The following is a 24,274-nucleotide window of genomic DNA, read 5'->3' as shown; positions in this document are numbered from 1 at the left end:
TCAGTTATAAAGAAGTCTACATACCTTCAGGTCGAGCTTTCGGCTTAGCTAATCCCACATCTTGCATAAGTTCAAAGGCAAAGGCAACATTATGAACTTTTTGATCAAAATCTTGTGGTGTTAAATGAAAACTATATAAAGGCACAAAGAAACCTTCCAACAAGCCCATCAAAAGAGTTAGATAAACACCATCATGAAACTGTGTATCAAGATCAGTCACATCAAGATTTACTTTGTTCAGATGCTTGTTGACAAATGTAACCAAAGACTGTAAACAAAAGAATTCACTCAATTTTCTGACATCATTAATATTCAAGGCAACTTTTAAATTAGTAACATACCTTTTTCACAACTTGCAGTTTGTCCGGTGCGTGGTCAAATAATGTATCGAAGGCGTCTCTCTCACAGCGCATCCCGAGGTCATCATAGGTAGTTGTTATTTCTTCTAATACTGTCCGATGGCTCAGTGAGCCATCCAGTTTCTAAAGCAATACAAATTCCTCAATATACTGTATGCTGAGTCCAAATAACTCTATCAAACAAAACTAGCACAACACATTTTTCAACTCTCTCTCTCTCTCTCTCTCTCTCTCTCTCTCTCTCTCTCTCTCTCTCTTTAATTACAAAACAGATGATTAATGCTGCATGCTTTCCCTTTTGCTAATGGCATTTTTATTTCATCTCATGTAGTCTCTCATCAACCAGAACTGAATCAGGATTTCCATACTCACTACATGGCAGTTGCAGTTAGTGGCCATTTTATGTAGTAGTTTTAAAACTCCTTTTTTTTGTAAAACAATCTACCTTTTTACATCCTGCAATACAGTACATCTGTATTTTACCCACATAATTTTTGCATTTGTTAAGAAAAAAACATGTTCTGCTAGCCTCCTTTAATGCCGAACTCTTCATTGAAAGAGTGAGTCAGTGTGTGTGTGTGTGTGTGTGTGTGTGTGTGTGTGTGTGTGTGTGTGTGTGTGTGGAGGGGGGGAGGGGGTGCGCGCGCACTATTTCTATTCCAAAACACAAAACCCTTGATGAAAGGATCCTGCACAGAATGGGGTAACATATAGATATAAGATTTTACACAGTTAACATTAAATACCACAAACTGATTTGTTCTGTTGGACAGTCTTTCATCACATACGTACTTTCTCACATACATACAAACTAATTGAAAGAAGTTCAGTGAAGACTGACAATGTTATGCTCCCATTTTCACAATTTAGTTGCAGTTAGTGGCCATTTTATGTAGTAGTTTCAAAACTCCTTTTCTTGTAAAACAATCTACCTTTTTACATCCTGCAATACAGTACATCTTTATTTTACCCACATAATTTTTGCATTTGTTAAGAAAAAACATGTTCTGCTAGCCTCCTTTAATGCAGAACTCTTTTTTCCTCTGATGCATTTTATTACCGGTTTCCCTGCTAGTTTACCAATTTCTGATGTAAATGATAAAGTTATCATATTAACTCTTCCGTTTTTGCTCGACCTCTCCCCACAACCACATAACTGCTTATCAATCCAGCAATGCTCATCACACACAAACACAAACACGCTTGAAGGGACAAGTGATGCGAAAGTGTAATGAGACTGGCAGGAAGGTGAGGGGGCAAGAAGACATATTATTTACATGTTTCAGAGAGAAGTTGTTAGTTATTGAAGGGATATGGAGATGCCACAGTTGGAAAAAAGCATCTGTCATAACATTACACTGAACAAAAGGACTGGAATTATCTTGGAAAAGATCTATTCATATAAAAAGGCACCTCACATTAACATACTGCAAACAGAATGCTAGACAGTGATGTAGCAAGATAACTGTAGTATCTGACTGCTTTTGAAGATAATGGTATGTGTGATGAGGCAGAAATGGAGTAGACAAGGAAAAGTGAGTTTTGTAATAAAGGAATAACATGTTTATGTAACTTGCGAGCTGAATATTATGTATGAGAAAATAGGGAGAAGGGGGTGAGAGAGAGATTGTTTTAGATCTTGGCTAGCAGTACTGTCACAGGAATGTAATGGCATGGAAGATTTATTTCTGCATGACGTGAAAAGAAAACATGTTTTCTGGAAATGGTTACTAAATGTTTACATCACACCGGCAGTGTTAGTCACACAAAGGCTGTGGAGAAGTAGTCTGTGTGAAAGGCATTGCAGTTGTTTTTATATGCATACTTACTTGCTAAATACATGGTCTACAATCCATGGCAACAAACAAGGAAAATGCATGAGAACTGTGGATGCCAGAGCTAAGAAAAGGTTCTTTGGATAAAATATCAAACTAAAAACCTGTGTCACAGTTAAATCCCTTCTCAAAAATTCTAGAGAAAATTGTTTTACGGCATTATTTTATCTGTTTTCTTTTATGACATGCTTTTAAGTTTTATAAATAAATATTCTCCTCTTACAGTACAACAACATGGTTTTAAAAGTCTAAACCTACACAGACAGTGATTTTTGAATTCTTAGACTGTGCTTTAAAATCCCTTGATCAACATATATTAGATGTAGGTATTTTTCTAGAACTATCAAAAACCTTTTACATCCTGGATCATAACACTCTGCTCAAAAAATTAAAAAGATGGGGAGTAAAAGGTGTAGCACATAACTCGTTGTGTTCATATCTAAAAAAATAGCATGCAGAAGATATCACTTCAGTATGAATTCAACACTAAGAATTAAACAAGAAACAACTCCTTCCTTTCTAGTAGATTGCCAATAAAATATGGCATACCGCAGAGCTCAATCTCAGGTCCACTATCCTTCTTGATTTATGTGTGTCACTTTGTTGAATACACGAGTCCTCAAAAAAAAAAAACTATCCTTTTTGCTGAAGACACCAGTATATTAAAGTCAACAGAAAGAAAAACAACAGTACTGCAGGCATACTGTGCACAGTTAAACTAATTCCTTCAATATGGAATCAGTTTCTGGCAACACTCAACTCACAGCGTAAAGGTTTTTAGAATGCAATGAGCCCTAACAATAATTTGTGGCCATAAAAAGATGCAGTCTTGAAAAATCTCATTTTCCGAGCTTGATGTTCTGAATGTTCCAAGTTTATCCATTTATGAAACTATCTTGTTCAATAGAGACTACCTCTTGGAAACAAAACTACTACAGAACAAAGATGTACACAACTATTGTACCAGAGGGAAGTCAAAAATACACAAAAAATATCACAGAACAGCAGCAAATCAGAGGAGCATAATTAACATTGGCGTAATACTAGACAATAAATTATCACAGGAAATAAAAATTGCTACATATCCAATAATTTAAGTTAAACTAAAGGCATGTCTAATAAAGCACTGTTACTAATCTGTAAAAGAATTTCTGAATATGTAGTGAAAAAGTTGCTTAAAAACTACATTATTTAACTGGATAGATAAAAAATCTACTCACCAAGCCACAGCAGAACATACACATAAAAGATGGTTGCAATTGGCAAGCTTTTGGAGCCAGTGGCTCCTTCTTCAAGCAAAAGAGTTGATGTGAAAGGAAGAGGGGTGAAGGAAAAGGCCAAGGGGTAGATTTTGTGGAAAGTCACCCAGAACCGTGGGTCTGCATCGGACGAGATTTGAACACCTAAGAGCTTAAAGGTGGAAGACAGGGTAATATGCAGATAGAGATTACTGCTTAAATATCATGCACAAGTTAATAAGAGTGAAAAGCTAAGTGCATTGTACGTAACAGATGTGGAAAGATAAATGGGAAAGACAATGAAAGATATGGAAAACTAAAGTGGATTGAAGCAAATGTAATTACAGTGAAGAAATGCTGAGTCAGAAGAAATTAATGTAAATTAAGGCCAGGTGGGTGGGGAGAACCAAGGACATACTGTACTGCTAGTTAATTGTAAGAGTAGGTTGTTCTTCTTCTTCTTCTTCTTCTTCTTCTTCTTCTTCTTCTTCTTCTTCATGTGGTCTTCAGTCCAAAGACTGGTTTGATGCAGCTCTCCGTGCTAATCTATCCTGTGTAAGCCTCTTCATCTCTGAGTAACTGCTGCAACCTAAATCCTTCTGAATCTGCTTAGTGTATTCATCTCCTGGTCTCCTCCTACAGTTTTCATCCTCCATTCTTCCCTCCAGTACTAAATTGGTAATCCCTTGATGCCTCAGAATGCGTTCCAGCAACTGATCCTTTCTTCTAGTCAAGTTGCACCACAAATTCTTTTCTCCCCAATTCTATTCAATACTTCCTCATTAGTTGCGTAATCCACCGTCCAATATTCAGCATTCGTCTGTAGCACCACACTTCAAAAGCTTATATTCTCTTGCTGTGTGAAGTGTTTATCATCCACATTTCACTTCCATACATCGCTACTCTCTAGACAAATACTTTCAAAAAGGACTTCCTGACACTTAAATCTATACTCGAAGTTAACAATTTCTCTTCTTCAGAAACTCTTTTCTTACCCTTGCCTGTCTACATTTTATATCCTCCCTACTTCAACAATCATCATTTATTTTGCTCTCCAAATAGCAAAACTTTACTACTTTAAGTGTCTCATTTCCTCATCTAATACCCACAGCATCACCTGATTTAATTCGACTACATTCCATTATCTTCGTTTTGCTTTTTTGATGTTCATCTTACATCCTCCTTTTCAAGACACTGTCTATTCCATTCAATTGCTCTTCCGAGTCCTTTGTTGGCTCTGACAGGATTACAATGTCATCGGCAAACCTCAAATTTTTATTTCTCCTCCCTGGACTTTAATGCCTACTCCAATTTCTTCTTTTGTTTCCTTTACTGCTTGCTCAATATACAGATCGAATAACATTGGCGGTTGGCTACAACCCTGTCACACTCCCTTCTAAACCACTGCTTCCCTTTCATGCCCCTTGACTCTTACAACTGCCATCTGGTTTCTGTACAAATCACATATAGCCTTTTGCTCCCTGTATTTTGCTACTGTCCTCTTTAGAATGTGAAAGAGAGCATGCCATTCAACATTGTCAAAAGTTTTCTCTAAGTCTACAAATACCATAAACATAGGTTCGCCTTTCCTTAACCTATCTTCTATGAGAAGTCGTACAATCAGTACTGCCACGCATGTTCCTGCTTTTTTCAGGAATCCAAACTGATCTTCCTTGAGGTCAGCTTCTATCAGTTTTTCCATTCTTCTGTAAGGGATTCATGTTAGCATTTTGCAACCATGACTTATTAAAATGATGTTTGGTAATTTTCGCACTTGCTTTCTTAGGAAATGGATTATTACATTCTTCTTGGAGTCAGAGTATTTCACCTGCTTGCTCACCAGATGGAAGAATTTGTCATGGCTGGCTCTCCCAAGACTAGCAGTAGTTCTAACAGAATGTTGTCAACTCCCAGGGCCTTCTTTCAACTTACATCTGTCAAATTCTTCGTGCAGTATCTTATCTCCCATCTCATCATCGTCTACTACTCTTCCATTTCGATAATGTTGCCCTCAAGTATACTGCACTTTTATAGACCCTGTATATATTGCTTTCATCTTTCTGCTTTCCCTTCTTTGCTCAGGACTGGTTTTCCATCTCAGCTCTTGATGTTCATGCAGGTGGTTGTCTTTTCTCCAAAGATCTCTTTAATTTCCCTATAGGCAGTATCTATCGTTCCCATAGTCCATCATTTGTCCTGTAGCCATTCCTGCTTAGCCATTTTGCACTTCCTGTCGATCTCATTTTTGAGATGTTTGTATTCCTTTTTGCCTGCTTCATTTACTGCATTTTTATATTTCCTCTTTTCGTCAATTAAATTCAATATCTCTTGAGTTACCCATGGATTTCTACCAGCCCTCGTCTTTTTACCTACTTGATTCTCTGCTGCCTTCACTACCTCATCCCTCAGGGCTCCCCCTTCTTCTTCTACTGTATTTCTTTTCCCCATTCCTGTCAATTGTTTCCTTATGTTCTCCCTGAAACTCTGTACAACCTCTGGTTTAGTCAGTTTATCCAGGTCCCATTTCCTTAAATTTCCTCCTTTTTACAGTTTCTTCAGTTTTAATCACAGTTCATAACCAATTAATTGTGGTCAGAGTCCACATCTGCCCCTGGAAATGTCTTACAACCTGGTTCCTAAATCTCTGTCTTACCATTATATAATCAACCTGAAACCTTTTGGTGTCTCCATCTCTCTTCCAAGTATACAACCTTCTCTAATGATTGTTAAACCAAGTGTCAGCTATGATTAAGTTATGCTCTGAGCAAAATTCTACCAGGCAGCTTCCTCTTTCATTCCTTACCCCCAGTCCATATTCACCTACTGCTTTTCCTAACTTCTTTAATTTACCTACTACTTGCTTATACTATGTATTATTGAACTTTCTTTTGACTTGTCCAATATCACTTGTACAATTTGTGATGTATGATAAAAAACTGGGCCAATCAAACATCAATCAATCAGTCAATCGACAATCTGATCTTTAAAGAAAAGTGGTTGAGAAGGATGATCTTAATAGGACATACAAGGTCCAATTCTTAATTACGTTTCACAGGATGCTGAAACATATTAGGTGCTAATTATGTACACTGATTCTTTATGGCACAATTGTCTTACAACTAGATAGTACACCAAAGTGATACTGTGAGAAAAAGACAGCACTGGCCATAGAATATAATAGTTCGTGTAGGAGAGAAATGACCATATAAAAATGTTCAAAATGGACAGAAGGAAAAACTTTCAATGGGCACCATTAAGAACAACAACAACAACAACAACAACAACAACAACAAAGCAGGGTGAGAAAAACAGACAAACATAGGAACACCCACACCTACGTTCCGAATTTCCAGCAAGAATTACTCCCTAGCTTATCTTTCTAAATAGCATCCAGTATGTTAAACAGGTAATGTTGTGAGGATCCCTTATCCTCCCACATATTTCAAGACATTTCTTGAGACCTTAGTTATCACTTTTACCACAGGGTATGTGTTATATAACTGCAGCTAACACTGGTTTATCCATGTCCAGCATTTAAGAATAATCTTTGCCCACTGACAATGCTTTCGGGTATAGTGATTGTTGCTTAGTGCATGTGCTTGGCTTAGAACTAATGTGGCAAGTAGATAGCTAGAATCTGTCGTCATCGTGTAGCCGCACTCACTACTGCTGGTTGGTTGGTTGGTTTGGGGAAGGAGACCAGACAGTGAGGACATCGGTCTCATCAGATTAGGGAAGGACGGGGAAGGAAGTTGGCCGTGCCCTTTGAAAGGAACCATCCCGGCATTTGCCTGGAGCGATTTAGGGAAATCACAGAAAACCACTCACTACTGTATTCGGGATAATTATCCCCACTCTGTTCAGATGTGCTTAAGGTTTCAGTGTGAAATGATTAATGTTGTACTGTGACATAGAGAATCCTGCTAAAACAAAGTGTAGTTAAATTGGCTTTGAAGTGAGTAATAACTTTGATAATAAATTGTACAGCATGTGAGCCGGCATTAATTGTTATTAATCATACCTTTCATTGTCTGATTCCTAAAAGATATCAGGAGAAGAAAATGTTTCATTAGATCACTGAGTTGAAGAGGAGAGAAGTATCATTGGTTAATACAGCATCACTGACAGATACTCTTATGTATGGAGACCGGTGACAAGGACCTGACATCCTGCAATGATCTTCTGATCTGGAGCCCTAGTGGCACTGTCAATATATAATAAGTGAATTTGCCATTTTCAGTGGTACCTCCATTTATCAAACAACATTGGACTGGAGAAATGACATAGATAGTGAACTGCTCTTCTGATTATAAATAACAGAGTCTACTCAAAGTGAGAACCGAGACGTAATTAATGAGGGCAGTCTTGATTTGCGTAGTTTGGACATGTCACTGATGAATCAGGACTAACCGACAAAATTCATATTGTAGAGATAGCTGAATATAACAGTTCAAAGTTGAGAACAGACACAAAATCAAAAGAGGCAGGAATAGACAACAATCATGCTGATAATGTAGGAAAGCAGAATGTGTTAATGCAATTATTATAAAATCTGGGTGTAGATTTGAACAAGAAAATAGATGATAATAAGCAGGAGATGAACAAAATAATGTTCTGTCGTTACTCATCTTTAAGAAAGAAAGTCTTCATTGCTCAAAAACCTGCTGCAAGAGTAATATGTGGTGCACATACACAATTATCTTGCACACATCTCTTGGGCATTTTTACTACTGCTTCACACTATATTTGTTCCCTCATTAAATTTGTTATAAACAAAAGAAACAATGATGTACATAAATATGACAGCAGAACAAAAAAATGGCATTCGTTACTCAACATTACGGTTGCCTTTACAAGTTTGATATCAAGATAATAATTTTTTTCACTCTCATGTAAAACTAATTTTTTTGACAAGCAAGGTTGCTGTTCAACACTGTCGATATAAAGAAAAAAACCTTTATAGATATTTGGCATGTAACTATATTTAAAAATTAATTTGTGTGATCCATGCAACATGAAACTCAGTAACTAACTGAAGGCTGATAATCAAAAATTAAGTGCATGTGTAAACAAAAAAGCTCTATGAGCAAAACCAAAAATTAAAAATAGATTTGAATGGAATGTTGAATAAAAAAGTTATAAAAATCATTATGACATGTAAGAGTTATTCAAGGATTTGAAAAATGAACTTATGTGATTAACAAATGCCAAGCAGTCTGATGGCACGCAGGACAGTAAACAATGAGAAGAAGAGAAAGAATCCAAGGAGGCTGAAGTTCAATCTCACAGCAACAAGAAATTCAGATTATTGAACCAAGTACAATAATTATCCATACCAATTTTGATATGCAAAAATAACGTGACGAAACCAATTCAGATTGCAAGTAGATTTCTGATGTATAACAACATTCTTTCAATCTTGAAATTAAAGTTAATTAGCTGGATCAATTGGACAAGACAAAAGAAAACTGATACTGGCTGGAGTCGGAAATGACAGGATATTGATTTGCTGATGCAAGAAAGCTCCAATGATAACTGCTACACTAACTTAATAATAACAGTGCTTAGCAATAATATTACTACTCTTAACTTAAGGATCAACTATTTTGCTATCGACGGACAATTTAGCATTTCGTGTTCACAAATTGCTGATGATGTGCACTCTACTTGTAATGTTTGTGACTACATACAAGGTCAGTTCAAAAAAATTCTGGAACTTTTGAGCACAAAATTTTTCTACACTCTCATTTTACCTATTGTGTATGGTCACTTTCAAAATACTCTCCTCCACAATTGATACACCATCCCAATACCATTTGCACTTCTGGAAACTGTTTTGGTACACCTCTTGCTGGACCACACAATGCCCCATCTGCAAATTCTTTTTTTATCGCATCTATTGCGAATCTTCAACCTTCCAATGGGGTTTTCACTTTGCAAATAAAAAAGGTCCAGAAAGTACGGAGGGTGAGGCAGCACAGTGATTTCATTTTCTGCACAATAGTCATGCACAAACAGGGACGAATATGCAGGTGCATTATCATGATGTACGAGCTACAAACTACCTTGTACAAGCTACGAACTACCTCACCAGATTTCAGGCCATTTCCTTCATTTTCTTGCAGGTATCGCTACACATCCCGATAGTACCATCGATTAATACTTTGTTTTTGTGAATTCACAATGAACCAATTCTTCACAGTCAAAGAAAACTATCAGCACGGCTTTGACATTTAACCTAACCTGTTCAGTTTTCCTTGGTCTTGGAGAACCTCTCCTGACCCATTGTGAAGACTGAACCCAGGTCTCAACATCATAACCATAGACTGACTTCTCATCACCATTTATGGTTCTCTTAAGGAAGATCTTGTTCTCATTTGCGTGATCCAAAAGCTCTTCACAGATTTCTTGAGCCATGGGATGAACTTGGCGGTAGCACGGTGCATTCCAAGGTGCCACGTCAGGATTTCATGGCATGATCCGACTGAAACGTTACATTCTTCTACAATCTCTCAGACAGTCAGTTTTCAATTAACACACACAATTTCATTGATGTTCCTGACATGAGCATATCGATGGATGTCGAAGGGCATCTTGAATGAGAGTCATCTTTAACTTCCGTCCAGTCATTTCTAAATCATATGAAGCATTCCTAACACCAAGCACAGCTTAAGCACTCATTACTGTAAACTTCCTGCATCATTTGGTGTGTCTCTGTAAAGGTTTCTTTAGTTTCACGCAAAATATAATGCAGACACATTGCTTCTCTAACTATGTCACCTAAAAATTTGCAAACTGTGTGATGCAATGTTCTACTCAATACAGCACTGAACAATAACTAACAGAAATATAACAACGAAACTTCCGGCAGTTATACACCAAACACAGGCATGTGCAGGGATGCCAACTCAATTTCACTCCAACAAACCACTGGCACAAAATTACAAATGTTTCAGAATTTTTCGAACAGAGCTCATATTGTGAGTTAGGTGTGGAAAAATTTACAACAACTGCAGAGTTTGAAAGCACTTTCTCAGGTGTATGTTTTTGCAAAGATCAGCAGAAAACTGTACATAATTTACTAATCCACGATGAGAACAGCAATTGGAATTTCACAACAGTTTTAAGGAGAAATTCCGCTGGAATAGTAGATCAAAAACAGTATGAATAAAAAGATGAGGATTGTAAACTAATTTTGGAAATAATAAGAGAAAAAGTAACTGAAAAGGGAAGAAGAAGAAATTTCAAGTTTGCTGTTGAGAGATAACATGAAGACTTTGCCTTGTGTAGAAATTCATTAACAGTGATTCAAATTATTTTTTGTGTGTGACTATCATTTACATGTTCAATGGTGTGGGCATCAAGAGTTTAATTTCTGTTTCCTTTACGTTTGAATGGTGTTGGTGCACAGCACATCACCCAAAGCAATAAGGTGGCTCGCAGGAGGAGTCTGACATCACTTTGAATGACCCCAGGAGTTGGTGTATCTTCTGATGGGAAAAAAAAGCCAGGCTGTGCACCAGTCGATCCAGTGTGAGCAATGTCAAAGCTATTTGTTTATCAACATTTCCATTTGAGATGCAACAATAATATGAGCCTTTCATTGTGTGTAATGAATTAAATGTTACCCACATTCTTTACAAAGCGGAGTACCTGCAAGTGAAGTGAATGACACAAATGAAATAATGTGATATTATATGTGTTTAGTCTGGATACATAAAAACTTTGATGCTAGTTATACGCAAATACATAGTTACTTATGTGAACTGTGTACCACAAATTATCTCTGCCTCTTTCTAATTTTCTTTCTTCATTTCTAAACTGACTAGATTAACTTTGGAAGATAACACATTTTGTGGATACATTTTATACCCGATATGATTACTCTTGCTGCACGATGGTGTACTTAGTTAATGTTTGTCTACAATGACAATCTCGTTAGAGGATTATTCTCTCTCAAAATACAATTTTCTGAACATAGTGGATTTTATTTAAAGAAAGACTAGAAGTAACAAAATAGGCTGGTGGAATATGTTGATCTGAAAATTATTAATTCTTTCTGTGAAAGACATTTTTTAAAAAATCTTGTTGGAGAAAAGACAATTCTTCGCTCTGTTGCAATTAGCAGATAATGGATTAATTTCATATACATCCTTTACTCATTTTTCTAATTACATTACGTAAATAATAACAGTTCTTAAAAGTATATATAAGGATTTGTTTTTATAAACAAGCAGTTCAGAATTTTTGCACTAAAGCATGTCTTCATATTAATTGTTGTAGTGCTAAATGATGGACAAATTTTGTAAATAATAGTATTTTTCCATTTTTTCCACTTACACAACCTCGAATACCACATTTTGAAGATTTTTTTCTAATATCTTGTATTTATTTTCTGAAGTTATGTTTTCACGTTATCACATTAGTTAAGAGTATATAATCCATGTGACTTATTGGTTTATATCATTTAATATTTAACTATGATTTTTTTGCTATCTGTTTGGGTCTTTCCTTTTTCATTAAATTCATGGTGAATAGAAGGCTACAGTCTGTTGTTGCCAATTGCGGCCGCCAACAATAATGTGTTAGCGCTAATTATCTTTGCACTTGCCCGCAAAAAGCAAAGTTCCTGAGTACAAGTCTCAATCCTGCACACAGCTTAAATCTGCCAGGAAGTCTGTTGTTGTCATTTGGTGACCACCATCACTAATGTGTTAGCACTAATTATCTTCACACTTGCCGGCAAAAGGCAAAGGTCCGAGTTTGAGTCTCAGTCTGGCATACAGTTTTAATCTGCCAGGACGTTTCACATCAATGCACACTCCACTGCAGAGTGAAAATTTCATTCTGGATATATCTGAGTCCCATTCGGACGGACTTAAAATTTCAGTGTGAAGTGATTAATGTCATTCTGTGCCATGTAGAATGATGTTAAAATTGAGTGTACTAAAACTGATCTTGAAATGCGTAACAATTTAGATAATAGACTGTACAGTTTAGATAATAGATTGTAGATTAACTGTTATCAATCGAGCCTTTCATTGTCTGCTTCTTAAAACCTATATGCAAAAGAAAATGTATCATTAGATCATTGACTTGAAGAGGAGAGAGAGAGAGAGAGAGAGAGAGAGAGAGAGAGAGAGAGAGAGAGAGAGAGAGAGAGAGAGAGAGGGGGGGGGGGGGGGGGGCAGCATAAAGTAATATAGTAGCACTCAACAGTCTGCTTTAGCTTCTCTCTTCAGATGTTTTATAAAGCTAATAATTGATTCCATGGCTTCCCTTCTCGGTAGGATATATGTCTGTGCTTGTACTAATAGCAAATACTGTTAAGAAAAGGATTGGACATCATCTTTTTTTTTCCAGCTGCTGTTTAAACACCTCTTCCACGAATGTAACTCCACTTTGCTGTTTCAACTCTAAATTTTTTGTACACTGCCAAAGGAGGAGATGCTGGTCAGACCAAACTATGCAAAAACTTGAAATAGGAGAAAATTGCTAACCAGTCTCACTCTGTCTATTATATGAAGATTTTGTTGAGAATACGGTTAATCCAATTCTGTGTTTTTTGTCAAATTAATAGTTACATACAAGGAAGAGATGAAATGAGAGCCAGCTACACTTCGTCAAAACACTGTATACAAGCTTTACTACACTCTACGTATATTATTCTTTAAATTATTATTTATTTATTTATTTTTTGCCTATCAATGTAACTGACTAAATTATTCACACATCAATTGACAAAAGAATGACATAAAATATTTAGTTCATAGTTCATACCTGTACAACAACAACATGCACAGCAACATTTTCAGGTAAGCGAACAGGTGCTCTGAAATGGCGGGCCAGAGCAACAAGCAAATGTAAAATTGCAACAATATTCTTTGAATGAATACTTTCAACACTCCATTTTTGTTGTGACCAACGGGGAAGTCCCAATACCTGCAAAATATTACAATGATAATTTTAAAAAAAACACACACACACACAGGGAAAAAGCATGTGAAGTGAGATATTTTTGCAGGCTTTGGCTCATGAAATTCAACCATCTCACTATGAGACATGCTTCAGTGGCTAAGTTTAAAAAAGGTGTAAGGACTCCCAAGTTACTGACTAATATACTGCTTTACATTGCCATGAATGTTCAAAATAATATACTGCAGAACAGAGAAAACAGACTTTAAAGTACAACCTGACAAGACAAAGAGGAAATGCAGCAATAGTGGGGGACTAACATGTTATTTAGTCACACTCCGATTTCAGTAATGTGTATTGTTATACCACAGTGCAGGAACAGAAAGCGAGTTCAAAAAATTCTTTGCAAACAGGGAGATGGTTTATGGTTAGCATGATCACATCTGTTGATGATTAACAGAGAATGGATTTATCATGCCAGTGGAGAAGGCAATGGAACATGCAGCCAAAACGTTGAAGGTGAGCAAGAGAATGGTTTGCAAATTACAGAAGGAATGACACACATCAGAGCAGAGTGGAGGTCACATTCCTGCACCACAGAAGGAGAGGCAAGGTGTTCACAGTAAGTATTCCACTGATGATATAGATATATGTATTATCAGATACCAATTTCAACAGTTATTGCTAACAATATAAAGAAATATCAACTTTGCAAAACCTGTACAGCTTTTGTTACACAAAACTGAACTTCAAGGCAGCAATGGAACTCTTAGAAAAACTGTTCTGAGTTCTGAAAGGTGCCAAAATCAATGTGTTATGTGTGAAAGAAGAAGGGCATACTACGTTAGATTTTTTTGAAAGAATGAAGCATCAGAATCTAAGCTGCCAGTGGTTTACTTCTTAGGTGAAACGTGTTTCACACACATTAGCCTGTAAATAAATGTTGACAAAGAGTGCAAGGATTATTGTCGAATAAAAGTGGCAGCCTGTGTTTAATTGTTGTGAATGCAGGCACTGACATGGGTTTCATTATGAGTTAATTTTTCATATGTGACTAAAAAATCAAAATATTTGACAACCACTCATAAATGGACCATGAAAACTTATCTTTATTTATTTATTTGAAGAGGGTCATATTTTATCTTTGACTAAACAAAACACAAAAAAGCTAAAATGTTTTATAAATTAACAAAACTAATTGGCAGCAACTGTATTATCCTTCATAGCATGCAAATTTGAAAATAATTCTATCCACTTTCTCTTACTGGCAAACACTTTCATCCGCAATGGTAGTAACAAAACATTCGGTAACTCACAAGGGGAGGAGTGGGATCAATTTTTGAAAGCCATCTATTATGTGATGGACATGTAAAAATGTTAATACAATGGTTAAAATAACACAACAAAGGTTAGAAGTAAAATAAACACAATAAATTTAATAAAACTAATGAATAAAGCCATTAAGGTAAATTTTTATAAATAAAATTTTATAAGAACCTGAAGGGATTCATATTTACAACTTCTTGCTTGTCATAAATATGTCTTAACCCCTATACTTCACTACTGTTCGGAACAACATTATTAAGTTTAAATACTCTAGAACACCATACAAAATACTTTCAGTTGATTACTCGCAATGACTTTATCCATGCGGGTAATACTGGAGTGTACACCAGTATTACTTCCTGCTCCCTATTTCTTGGGCATAAACATGATTTTGCTGCCCCTGTCCGAGATTTATAACTTCGCTTTGCTGAGAACCGTATTTACTCGAATCTAAGCCGCACTTTTTTTCCGGTTTTTGTAATCCAAAAAAACGCTTGCAGCTTAGAATCGAGTGCAAAGTAAGTTATGAAGTTCTGAAAACTGTTGGTAGGTGCCACCACAACTAACTTCTGCCGTCAAATATATGTCGCGCTACACAGGCATGCTTTGCAGGCACAAAGATAAATACTGGCGCCAAAACCTCTGCGTCATTTAAAATAATAATAATAATAATAATAATAATAATAATAAAAGGTGGAAGATGAGCTTTTTTTCTCCGCCCCAAGTTTCGACCACTGCATTTTATACATTATTCAACGAAGTAAATACAAATTCCGTATTGTTCATCTTCGAATGTAGCAGCATTTCAGTGTACTACGAAAATCCGACTGGCAAGACTTTTTGGGATGTTTGTCAATATGGCCAACTCTGTGTTCTGAATTTTTTCCTACCTGTGAGAAGAGACGGTTGTTAATAGGAAATTTTATGAATTGTGAATAACATGCAGTATTCTCTTCACTATAAGAATAATATGAATGTAAACATTCTGCCATGTATTCTTTCGTGTTTGCTGCTATCTAATTTAAATCCGGTCTGCCTAATAAACTACGAAACTAGAGTGAGACAACAGCAAACGCAGAGGAATATATATATCATGTCATGATTATATTCGTATTATTCTTATGCCTAATAGTGATATAGACAGAAATGAAGCACAGCAATTGACTAGATTTTTAAATCTAAGATGACTAATTTTTGTGCAGAATGTAATGTGCTAAAGAGGAGTCTGCAAAAAATTTTCAAACGGAGAAAAATTTTCGCTGAACTCTCGTTCAGACCATCTTCTTATCATACACAGTCTATAATTTGGTTCTTGTTGATCATTATCAAAGAAAGCAGCAATGTAAGTAACAACAAATAGCAGTCTCTTGCCATTGTTTCGCTAACAAGACGATTGTAGCGTGCACAAAAGCAAGCCATGCCACGAGCGGCGAAAGGCCGTAAACACTCATTATCAGAATGCGACAAACAATGCGCGACACAGTACAGTAATGAATTTTCAGCTTAGAGAGACGTAAACACCTATAACAAAGAGAACGACACTTATCAGATCAAAGAAAAATAAGCAATCAATTCAAACCAGACGAAGCACGTGAGAAAGGAAGGGCACCCATGTAAATACGGACAGAGCACCTGACACATAGCAATGGCTACCTGGTAAAGCTTAACCGCTAAGCTTACAACTCGAACCGAACTACTATAGCTGTATCGTCATTCATTCGACCTAAATTGTGTCTCATATTACAATGGACCAACTTTGTTTCGATTTGGAGGTGCGGCCTATAACTTCTCTCTCCTTGAATTTCTAATCTCAAATTTCAGGTGTGGCCTAGATATGGGAAACTTTTTTTTCCCTTGATTTCGAATCTCATTTTTCAGGTGCAGCTTAGATTCGAGTAAATACGGTAATACAGTTCATAGTTCTGTCTTGCAATTATTTCACTTTGGCTTATTAAAAATAAGCATCAGTTTCTTATCTTTTCTTTTTGGTGGGCACTGTGAAATAAGCAACTGACTTAATACTATTTATTATATATTAAGGATGACTCTAAACTTCAGGCAATAAACTCTTCAATTGTCACTATGTTGAGGGTAGATGGTTTGTGAATCAATTGTTGAAAAATTGTTGCTGCCTTAGTGAACCACCATGGGCAACAATGTGTAGTTTATAGGGGACACCATGCGCTGTCAGGGATTGTAAAAGTAGAAAGGAGGACTACATTACAACACATCATTTGCTAATTCAATGCTGCATAACTACCACATGTGAGCAACCATTCCATGAGAAGTGTCACCGTACTATGAGGTACAGAGGTCAAACATCTCTCCCAGCATACATGCTATGTACTCTAATACCGACAGTCTCTGTCAAGTAAAAATGAAACTGCTCCACAACATGGCAATGGGTGCACTATCTGTCTTCAACACCATCGCTACTTCTAATTCAATTGCTATTTATCCTACAATAAATAGTAGAAATTTTAAAAAATACCAGTTTCAGTAGCAAAACAAAGGAGACTAACCTCAGTATTCATGTAGAGTGCAGCGATACAAACTATAGGTACCAAGTGAACTTACCCTGTTGGTAGCAGCTAGAACAATTCCTAATTTCTGCTTCTGACCCTCTTCTGACTGTGTCACTTCAGGCACATCTAACTTTTCTCCACTAAGCTTCTCTAAAAATAAAAGAGAACAATATGATACAAAATTTTCTGTTCACATTAACAAATAAACCCACCACTGGTTTTTTGAACAATTCTTAAATACAATATTCAATATTTTCAAACTGATTACTATCAATAATCAATATTAACTTCTGGACAGAAGGAGTTTTTTGTGCAGCTTCCAGTCTGTTTCCCTCAGTTACTCTATTTCTAATTACTGTTGAATAACAACATTAGAGAAGGAAAGTTGCTACTCACCATATAGCGGAGATGCAGAGTCGTGACAGGCACAACAAAAAGATTCACACAATTATAGTTTTCGGCCATTAAGGCCTTTGTCAGCAACACACACACAGTGTGTACGCTTTAGTATCTGTGTGCACTCTTACTAGCGAAAGAGCGAGAGCTCGAAACCTACTGTTAACAGTTTTCTATTACGTGTTTCTGAGTGCCAGGCATCAGGCCTCTATAAGTAAGCAGTTGCTTTTCTCTCATTTTACATATTTTTCCATCCAGGAATTTCCATCATTTTATAACTTTACACTCATCATTTTTTCTGAGCCCCTTAATCAATTGCCAAACTCTGTCATATGTTACATCTTACTTTGCTTTTCCAAAACTTTTTACACCTCTCTGTTATTGATTCACTGACACACAAGCCAGTAACACCCTTCCTAAACACTCAGGTAACAGATCATAAAGTCTCACATTACATGTAAAATGAATACAGTAAGAAGGTTCAAATGTATGTAAGCTGCTGACATCATTTGGAGATGAAAAGGCTTACACAGGATAGACTAATGTGGAGAGCTGCTTAAACCAGTCATCAGACTGAAGACAATGACATCAACAACGATGATGATGATGATGATGATGATGATGATGATGATGATGATGATGATATCATCTCTGGTGTGCTTAGTGGTATGGGGTGAACAAATGCCCAGTGGGCAGGACATTTATAAATAGGCATTTGCCTCTAACAGGTTTAAATGCCCTAAATCTGGTCATTTATATAAATAAATACTTTATAAAAAGTTTTAACTGTTATAATATACACTTTATCAAGTACAGCAAGAGACTGGACAATATATCTGACGTCACACGTTAGGAAATGTTTACACTTAACATATGTATGTTGTTCATTGGCTTTATTATTAAGAATGAAAAGAAAGAAAAGAGAACCAAGGGTGGTGGTGGCTTACACACACACACACACACCTCTTTTACAATGTCCTTTTTCCTTCTTCCAAGGCTTTGTCAGGTCTGTGCCACACTCGAATCCTATCATCAGTTCTTTCAAACTGAAATCAGACTCATCCAACCAGGCCACAGTTTTACAGCCTTCTAGAGGCCAATCGATATGTTTCCAGTCGCCTAAGGTCCAATCGATATGTTCACAATTCCAGGGGAGGTGCCGCAGAAAATGTCATGCTGTTAGCAAGGGCACTTAGCCCATAATGCCAAATTTTGCCGCACTGTCCTAACAGATATGTCGGTCATACATCCCACATTGATTTTGGCAGTTATTTCATCCAGTGTTACTTGTTTATTAGCACTGACAACTACGCATCCAGCTCCAACTATAATTCTGTGTTCAAAGTTTATTAATTCCCTTTGTGTGACCATAAACACATCGGAAATCTTTTCACTGAATCAGCTGAGTACAAATGAGAGCTCCACCAAAGCACTGCCCTTTTATACTTTGTGTACGCAATACTACCACCATTTGTATGCGAGTTCATTCCTATCACATGACTTACGTTGCCTCAGTGTATTTAGTTAACTGGGCAACACAGCGGATCTGTGTCGAATGCCGACCGGAAGTTAAGGGACACATCAGCCAGAGTGCTTGCTCCTACTGCCTTCTTGGTATCATGGACAAACAGCGCAAGTGGGGTCTCATACCATCAATGTTTGCTGAATCCTATTAATTCATCAAGGAAATTTTCTGTCTCAAGAAAGCAAATAACATGTTTTTAAATTTGAAGAGACTTTGGTGTCAGCAATATAGACCTATAGTTATGTCCATCTGATTGACGAATCTGCTGAGCAAGTTTAATGGTGTTTCTATTCTCCAGTCACTCACCTCGATATCTGTCGTTCTGGTGTTCATGTGATAAATGTAAGGAGGAAAAACAGTACAAAGTTCTTCAATGAAACAACTTTAGACAAATAAAATAAAGAATTTTGGCCTTCTCTCTGTCATCTTCCATTTCAGCACCAATATGGTCATTGAGTAGCTGAACAGATGGTTTTGATCCATTTCCTGAAATCCCCAGTGGTGGTACTGACCCAGGGTGTATAGTGGACGAGGAAGAAAAAAAAACTCCCAGATTTTTCCCAGAATTCCCGGTTAAAAGTGTGTGTGTGTGTGTGTGTGTGTGTGTGTGTGTGTGTGTGTTTTGAGGTTTTCGGGTGCTAAACAGCGTGGTCATCAGCGCCCAAACGCATAGAAACAGTAACACATGTGGTGAAGGGATGAAGACGGACAGCAAACAAGGAGAACGGCTAAAAGACACAGACCTGATGCAGTTCCAAATCCTCACATACAGTGGCAAAACAAGAGGAGAAGAAACACACTAAAAAGGACAGGAAAAGAGAACAGAAATCGAAGTGAAACAATAGGTAATCGTGACTGGCAGACCTCTTACCTAAAACCTGGGTGAGCCAGTCACCCAGCAGCACATTAAAATCCTCTTCCTAAAATCCGAGGCAACAAACTGGACAGGACACAAAACCATAAGACAATAACCGAGGGCAAATCCGGTGACAAGGAAACCACCGCCCTCTGGTCAGAGAATAAAAGACAGTCAAGTAAAATGTGTCGGGCAGTAATCTGGACACCACAAGCACTGCAGATTGGGGAGTCCTCCCGCCGGGGTAAAAAACCATGCGTTAAGGGACTGTGCCCGATGCGGAGGCGAGTGAGGAGAACCTGGTAGGACATCAGCCATGGCCGAATGGTGGACTTGACCAGATGCAGCTTATTTTCACCGACTCCCAGCCACTCCTCTTCTCATTGACGCATAACACGAAAACATAAAAGGGAGGTAACAGCATGGAGGGGGACGGCACATTCAACAACACGAGGGAGGGAACATGCATCTTTGGCAGCCACATCCGCCAGTTCGTTTCCCCTAATACCCACGTGCCCCGGCACCCAGCAGAAAGAAACCTCCTTTCCCTGCCGTTGCAGGTGGAGTAGGACATCATGGATGTTCTGGACGACCATATCCGCTGGGTACATTTCCTCCCAGGTGGAAATACACTTTTTCGATGTTAAGTGAGAGTATTCTTCTCCTCCGAACTGTAAAACTTATTAGTCTTTTGAATGGTTATGGTTTTATACTCGGGCGTAGAATTTCCCGGCATTTTAGAAAACGAAACTCAGGTAACCAAACACGTGGGAAGATGTCTGATGTGCAGCAACATATACACTGCACATTTTCATATTACAAAAGTATAAATACGAATTCCACCAAACACTGCATGTTACTTTCCGAAGCATTGAAATCGTCATTGCGATGCGCTTTTGTAAGCCAGTCACAGCTCACGTCACGTGATCTCACCAGCCGATGACAGCGGATATTCAGAAAATGTGACACGTAATGTAGTCGGCCAAAATCAACATCACTGTTAGGTAACACGAACACACAATATGGAAAGTTAATGGTTTAAATTAATGTACGTAGTGTTGCTACAAGGCAACAAGAAAAGAAAAGCTTCCATATATAATGTTGCCCCTTTTTTGTGTGTGTTACACTTTAAGATACATCACACAAATGTGTCCGTAAAATGTCTAACAACGACATAAATGTCAGATCATCTGGGCTCGAAATTATTCTAAATCGTCATACTCAAAGAGTTGATTTTTCAATAAAGAGTCAAAAGCTCTGGGATTTATGAAATTCATCATACATTCTCGCACATAGTTCATCTTGCGTAAAATAAAATTTACTTTGACAGTAACGCTTTTCGAACCACCATTCACAATATTTTCCAGTGACCTGTTAGAAATAGGTTCGTTTCAACACTTGCCAGGGGGCACCTGATAACAAGCGTCTTACATAATGTCATAAAAGAAACAAGACATTAGAGGATGCTCGAAAAGCACGGGTATTTCGTGAACCACACTAAAATGCATAATTCGGCTTAAAGTGCACATTCGTATTTTTCAGATTCGGATGTAAATATTCTTGGAGTACCAGTACTGTATTATCTCATGTTTGGTTCTTTATTATGGCATAATTCTATACGTTCTAGAAGATGAAAACATGAACAGCTGAATCTAGCCAATAGTGTGGAATTAACACTCCATTTCAAATAAATTGGCTGGTTCAGCGGAATAGATTAATAAAAACCAAATTTCTTTAGCAAATCGACAGAAATAACTTCATTGTTCTGCAATGTGATTAATCCTTGACTATAAGAAAGGAGAAATAAAATAAAATCTGAAACTAACAAAATAGTTTAGCCTTCCGTAATTATGTAATTCACTTGATAGCTCCCAGTCACAGAAATCAGTTTTATTTCATTTGACGTAAGAGCAATCAACGAAAAGAAAACAGCGAAATCACCAAATGTAAACATGGGTCACGTGAGACTACCCACTTACCCATTACAACTTAAGACTACTCTGTACATCTGCACCGGATCTACGATATTTCCGAACCAGGGCAATATTAGATAGTGCCCCCCCCCCCCCCCCCTCGAGCGTTTGAAGTAGGCCACGAAAAATTTAAAAAATCGACTTTTCAAAAAATGTCCATTTTGTAGTGCACATCTTTCTGAAGAGTCTGATATATAAGATATATGTGTTTGAGGAAATGTAAGACATTGTTTGGTCTTAAATGTGCCAAAGTGCAGTCCTACGCCTCTTCACACAGCATTGTATCGCACGTCACTGTATTTCATTGTGTGGAACTCAAACCTGTAACATTTTGTAATGGATGCCATCAAACTATATTCAGGACAGTGGAAATTAAAATTTCCTGAGGTGCCTATCCTGCTCCCAATCGTCCGGTCTGACAACCTGCTTCCGTTTAGAAGAAACTCACAATAAATACTGGATGGGATTATTTGTAACCAGGAGAACACTAACTCTTGAGAAAATTTGCACTCTTTATTGCCTGTTAGCTAATAACTTGTATGTTTTGTGTGACATAAAATTAAATATAGGATACATAAAACCAGTAAAGACAATATACAAGCAAGACAGTACACATTATTCAATCCTTAAGTCCTTACATTGTTTTTATCACTAACCTTAGTACAGCTTTATATGGCGTGCTTTCCTTTTGGGTAAGAATCTATTAGTTCAACAAAGTTTGTAAAATGTTTTGCTACATGAAAAAACCAAATGTTGTCTATTACTGAAAATGCTATTAATATGAATAGAACCCAAGACTGTCATGGTTTCTCAATCTGATTATGTGTATTTTGTCACGAAATAGGTCTGCCTAATATTGCAGCAATTGTAACACATACTGAACAAACGACACTGTTTTGGCACAAATGGTCATTTTTACAACATGACAGAATATAATCAATGCCTATTAGGCCTACTACAAGCAAAAAGTTGCATGTTAAGAAATAGTTTCACATTTCATTCATACGCTCTAGCTTCTGAAGCAGTAGTACAAAAATTTTATATAAATTTGGAATCGTCATATTCTTCCAAAATTTGTGTGATGTCCCTGTTTCTTCTCCTTCCTCATTCTAACAATTTTGTCATCACTAATTCTATGAATATTCCTGCCAGGGTTAAAACTTATTCTCCGGTTAACTTGACTAACCCTGCCACAATCACCGTTTTAGTTATTCTGCGTTTTTTTCTCTGGTTAGGTGTTATTACATGTTCATACAATGCTTTTTCCGCGCTGCTCCCACAATAGAACTTCAGTGGCTGCTAGCCGGGGACTTTACAACTGGCCTTTACCAGTGTAGCGTTCTGGCAAAAAAGCTGAAGAAGGTACTACTCATACTTGACTCAACAACGCATGCACATGAGCTTGCTAGCAACTGCTCAAATGAATCTACTGTAAGCAGTTGTGATGTCACGCTAATCGGAAGCAATTTGCTGTTATGAAGCATTGCATAGTCTTCCTAAAGCCGTTGACACATTTTGCTGTTGGCAGACGCTTGTGTGAGCACTGTGTTTTGTTGCTGTATATGGCACATTTCCTTGACAACTTTGTTTTATTTTCGTTTCTCTCTCTCTCTCTCTCTCTCTCTCTCTCTCTCTCTGTCTCAAGTTTTATTGCTGCCATATTATTCTGCAGTAGTGAAATACAGTAACATCCTTTGTTAGAGTATTGGTTCTTACCGGTCAATGTTACAAAAATTGAAAATTCCTGGAATTCTAAAAAAACTTCCGGGTTTTTCCCAGTTTTCTCTCGGATGAAAAAATTCCCGGGGTTTTTCCCGGATCTCCCAGTTGTCCCGGGTCGTATACACCCAGTGACTTTTTGAAACCAAATAAATGGTGGTGTAGGTTAAGATCCAAGGTATCACAACCAGTAACCGTTCACACTGGTGAAACATTGTTTGTGAGTAATTGACAAAAATATTACTGAATTCTGTGTGATCCGCAATAGTATTAAAAAAGTCGTGTGGCATACAATGGATAGGGTAAGGGTTTCACTTGCAGGAGGTTGTGGGTTTGAATCTTGTCAGAAGTCTCATTTTCATTTTAAAAATCTTTATTGAAATGATTTTGATCATTATTTTTATTCAATTAAGTGGTTTACATTTAATTTTTATTTCTTTACGTTTGTCACATCATTTTAATCACCATTTCTTTATCTCACTCTTTTTCCAGTCATAATTTTTGTGAATGTGAATTTTACATATATAAAATTGAATTCACATTCACAAAAATTCTGAGTGGAAAAAGAGCGACATAATGAAATAATGAAATGAGGAAGGGGAAGGGA

The 24,274-nt window shown here is 37.1% G+C and overlaps 1 protein-coding gene across 2 annotated transcripts in view; it reads right to left on the bottom strand.

Annotated features, from left to right (window-relative positions):
- LOC126267592 (beta-parvin) overlaps positions 1–24,274 on the bottom strand; it is a 129,382-nt gene that overhangs the window by 1,694 nt on the left and 103,414 nt on the right. For both annotated transcript variants that reach the window (XM_049972893.1, XM_049972894.1), the window contains exons 5-8: positions 17,251–17,348; positions 13,213–13,374; positions 342–482; positions 25–268 (exon numbers count right to left, since the gene is read on the bottom strand). In XM_049972893.1, coding sequence (XP_049828850.1) covers positions 25–268; positions 342–482; positions 13,213–13,374; positions 17,251–17,348 — 645 coding nt within the window. The remainder of the gene's footprint in view (positions 1–24; positions 269–341; positions 483–13,212; positions 13,375–17,250; positions 17,349–24,274) is intronic.

Source organism: Schistocerca gregaria, chromosome 4 (assembly GCF_023897955.1).
Source record: "Schistocerca gregaria isolate iqSchGreg1 chromosome 4, iqSchGreg1.2, whole genome shotgun sequence".
NCBI lineage: Eukaryota > Metazoa > Arthropoda > Insecta > Orthoptera > Acrididae > Schistocerca > Schistocerca gregaria.
Note: the sequence above shows the minus strand (reverse complement) of the source record. Positions and strands in the feature narration are given on the sequence as shown.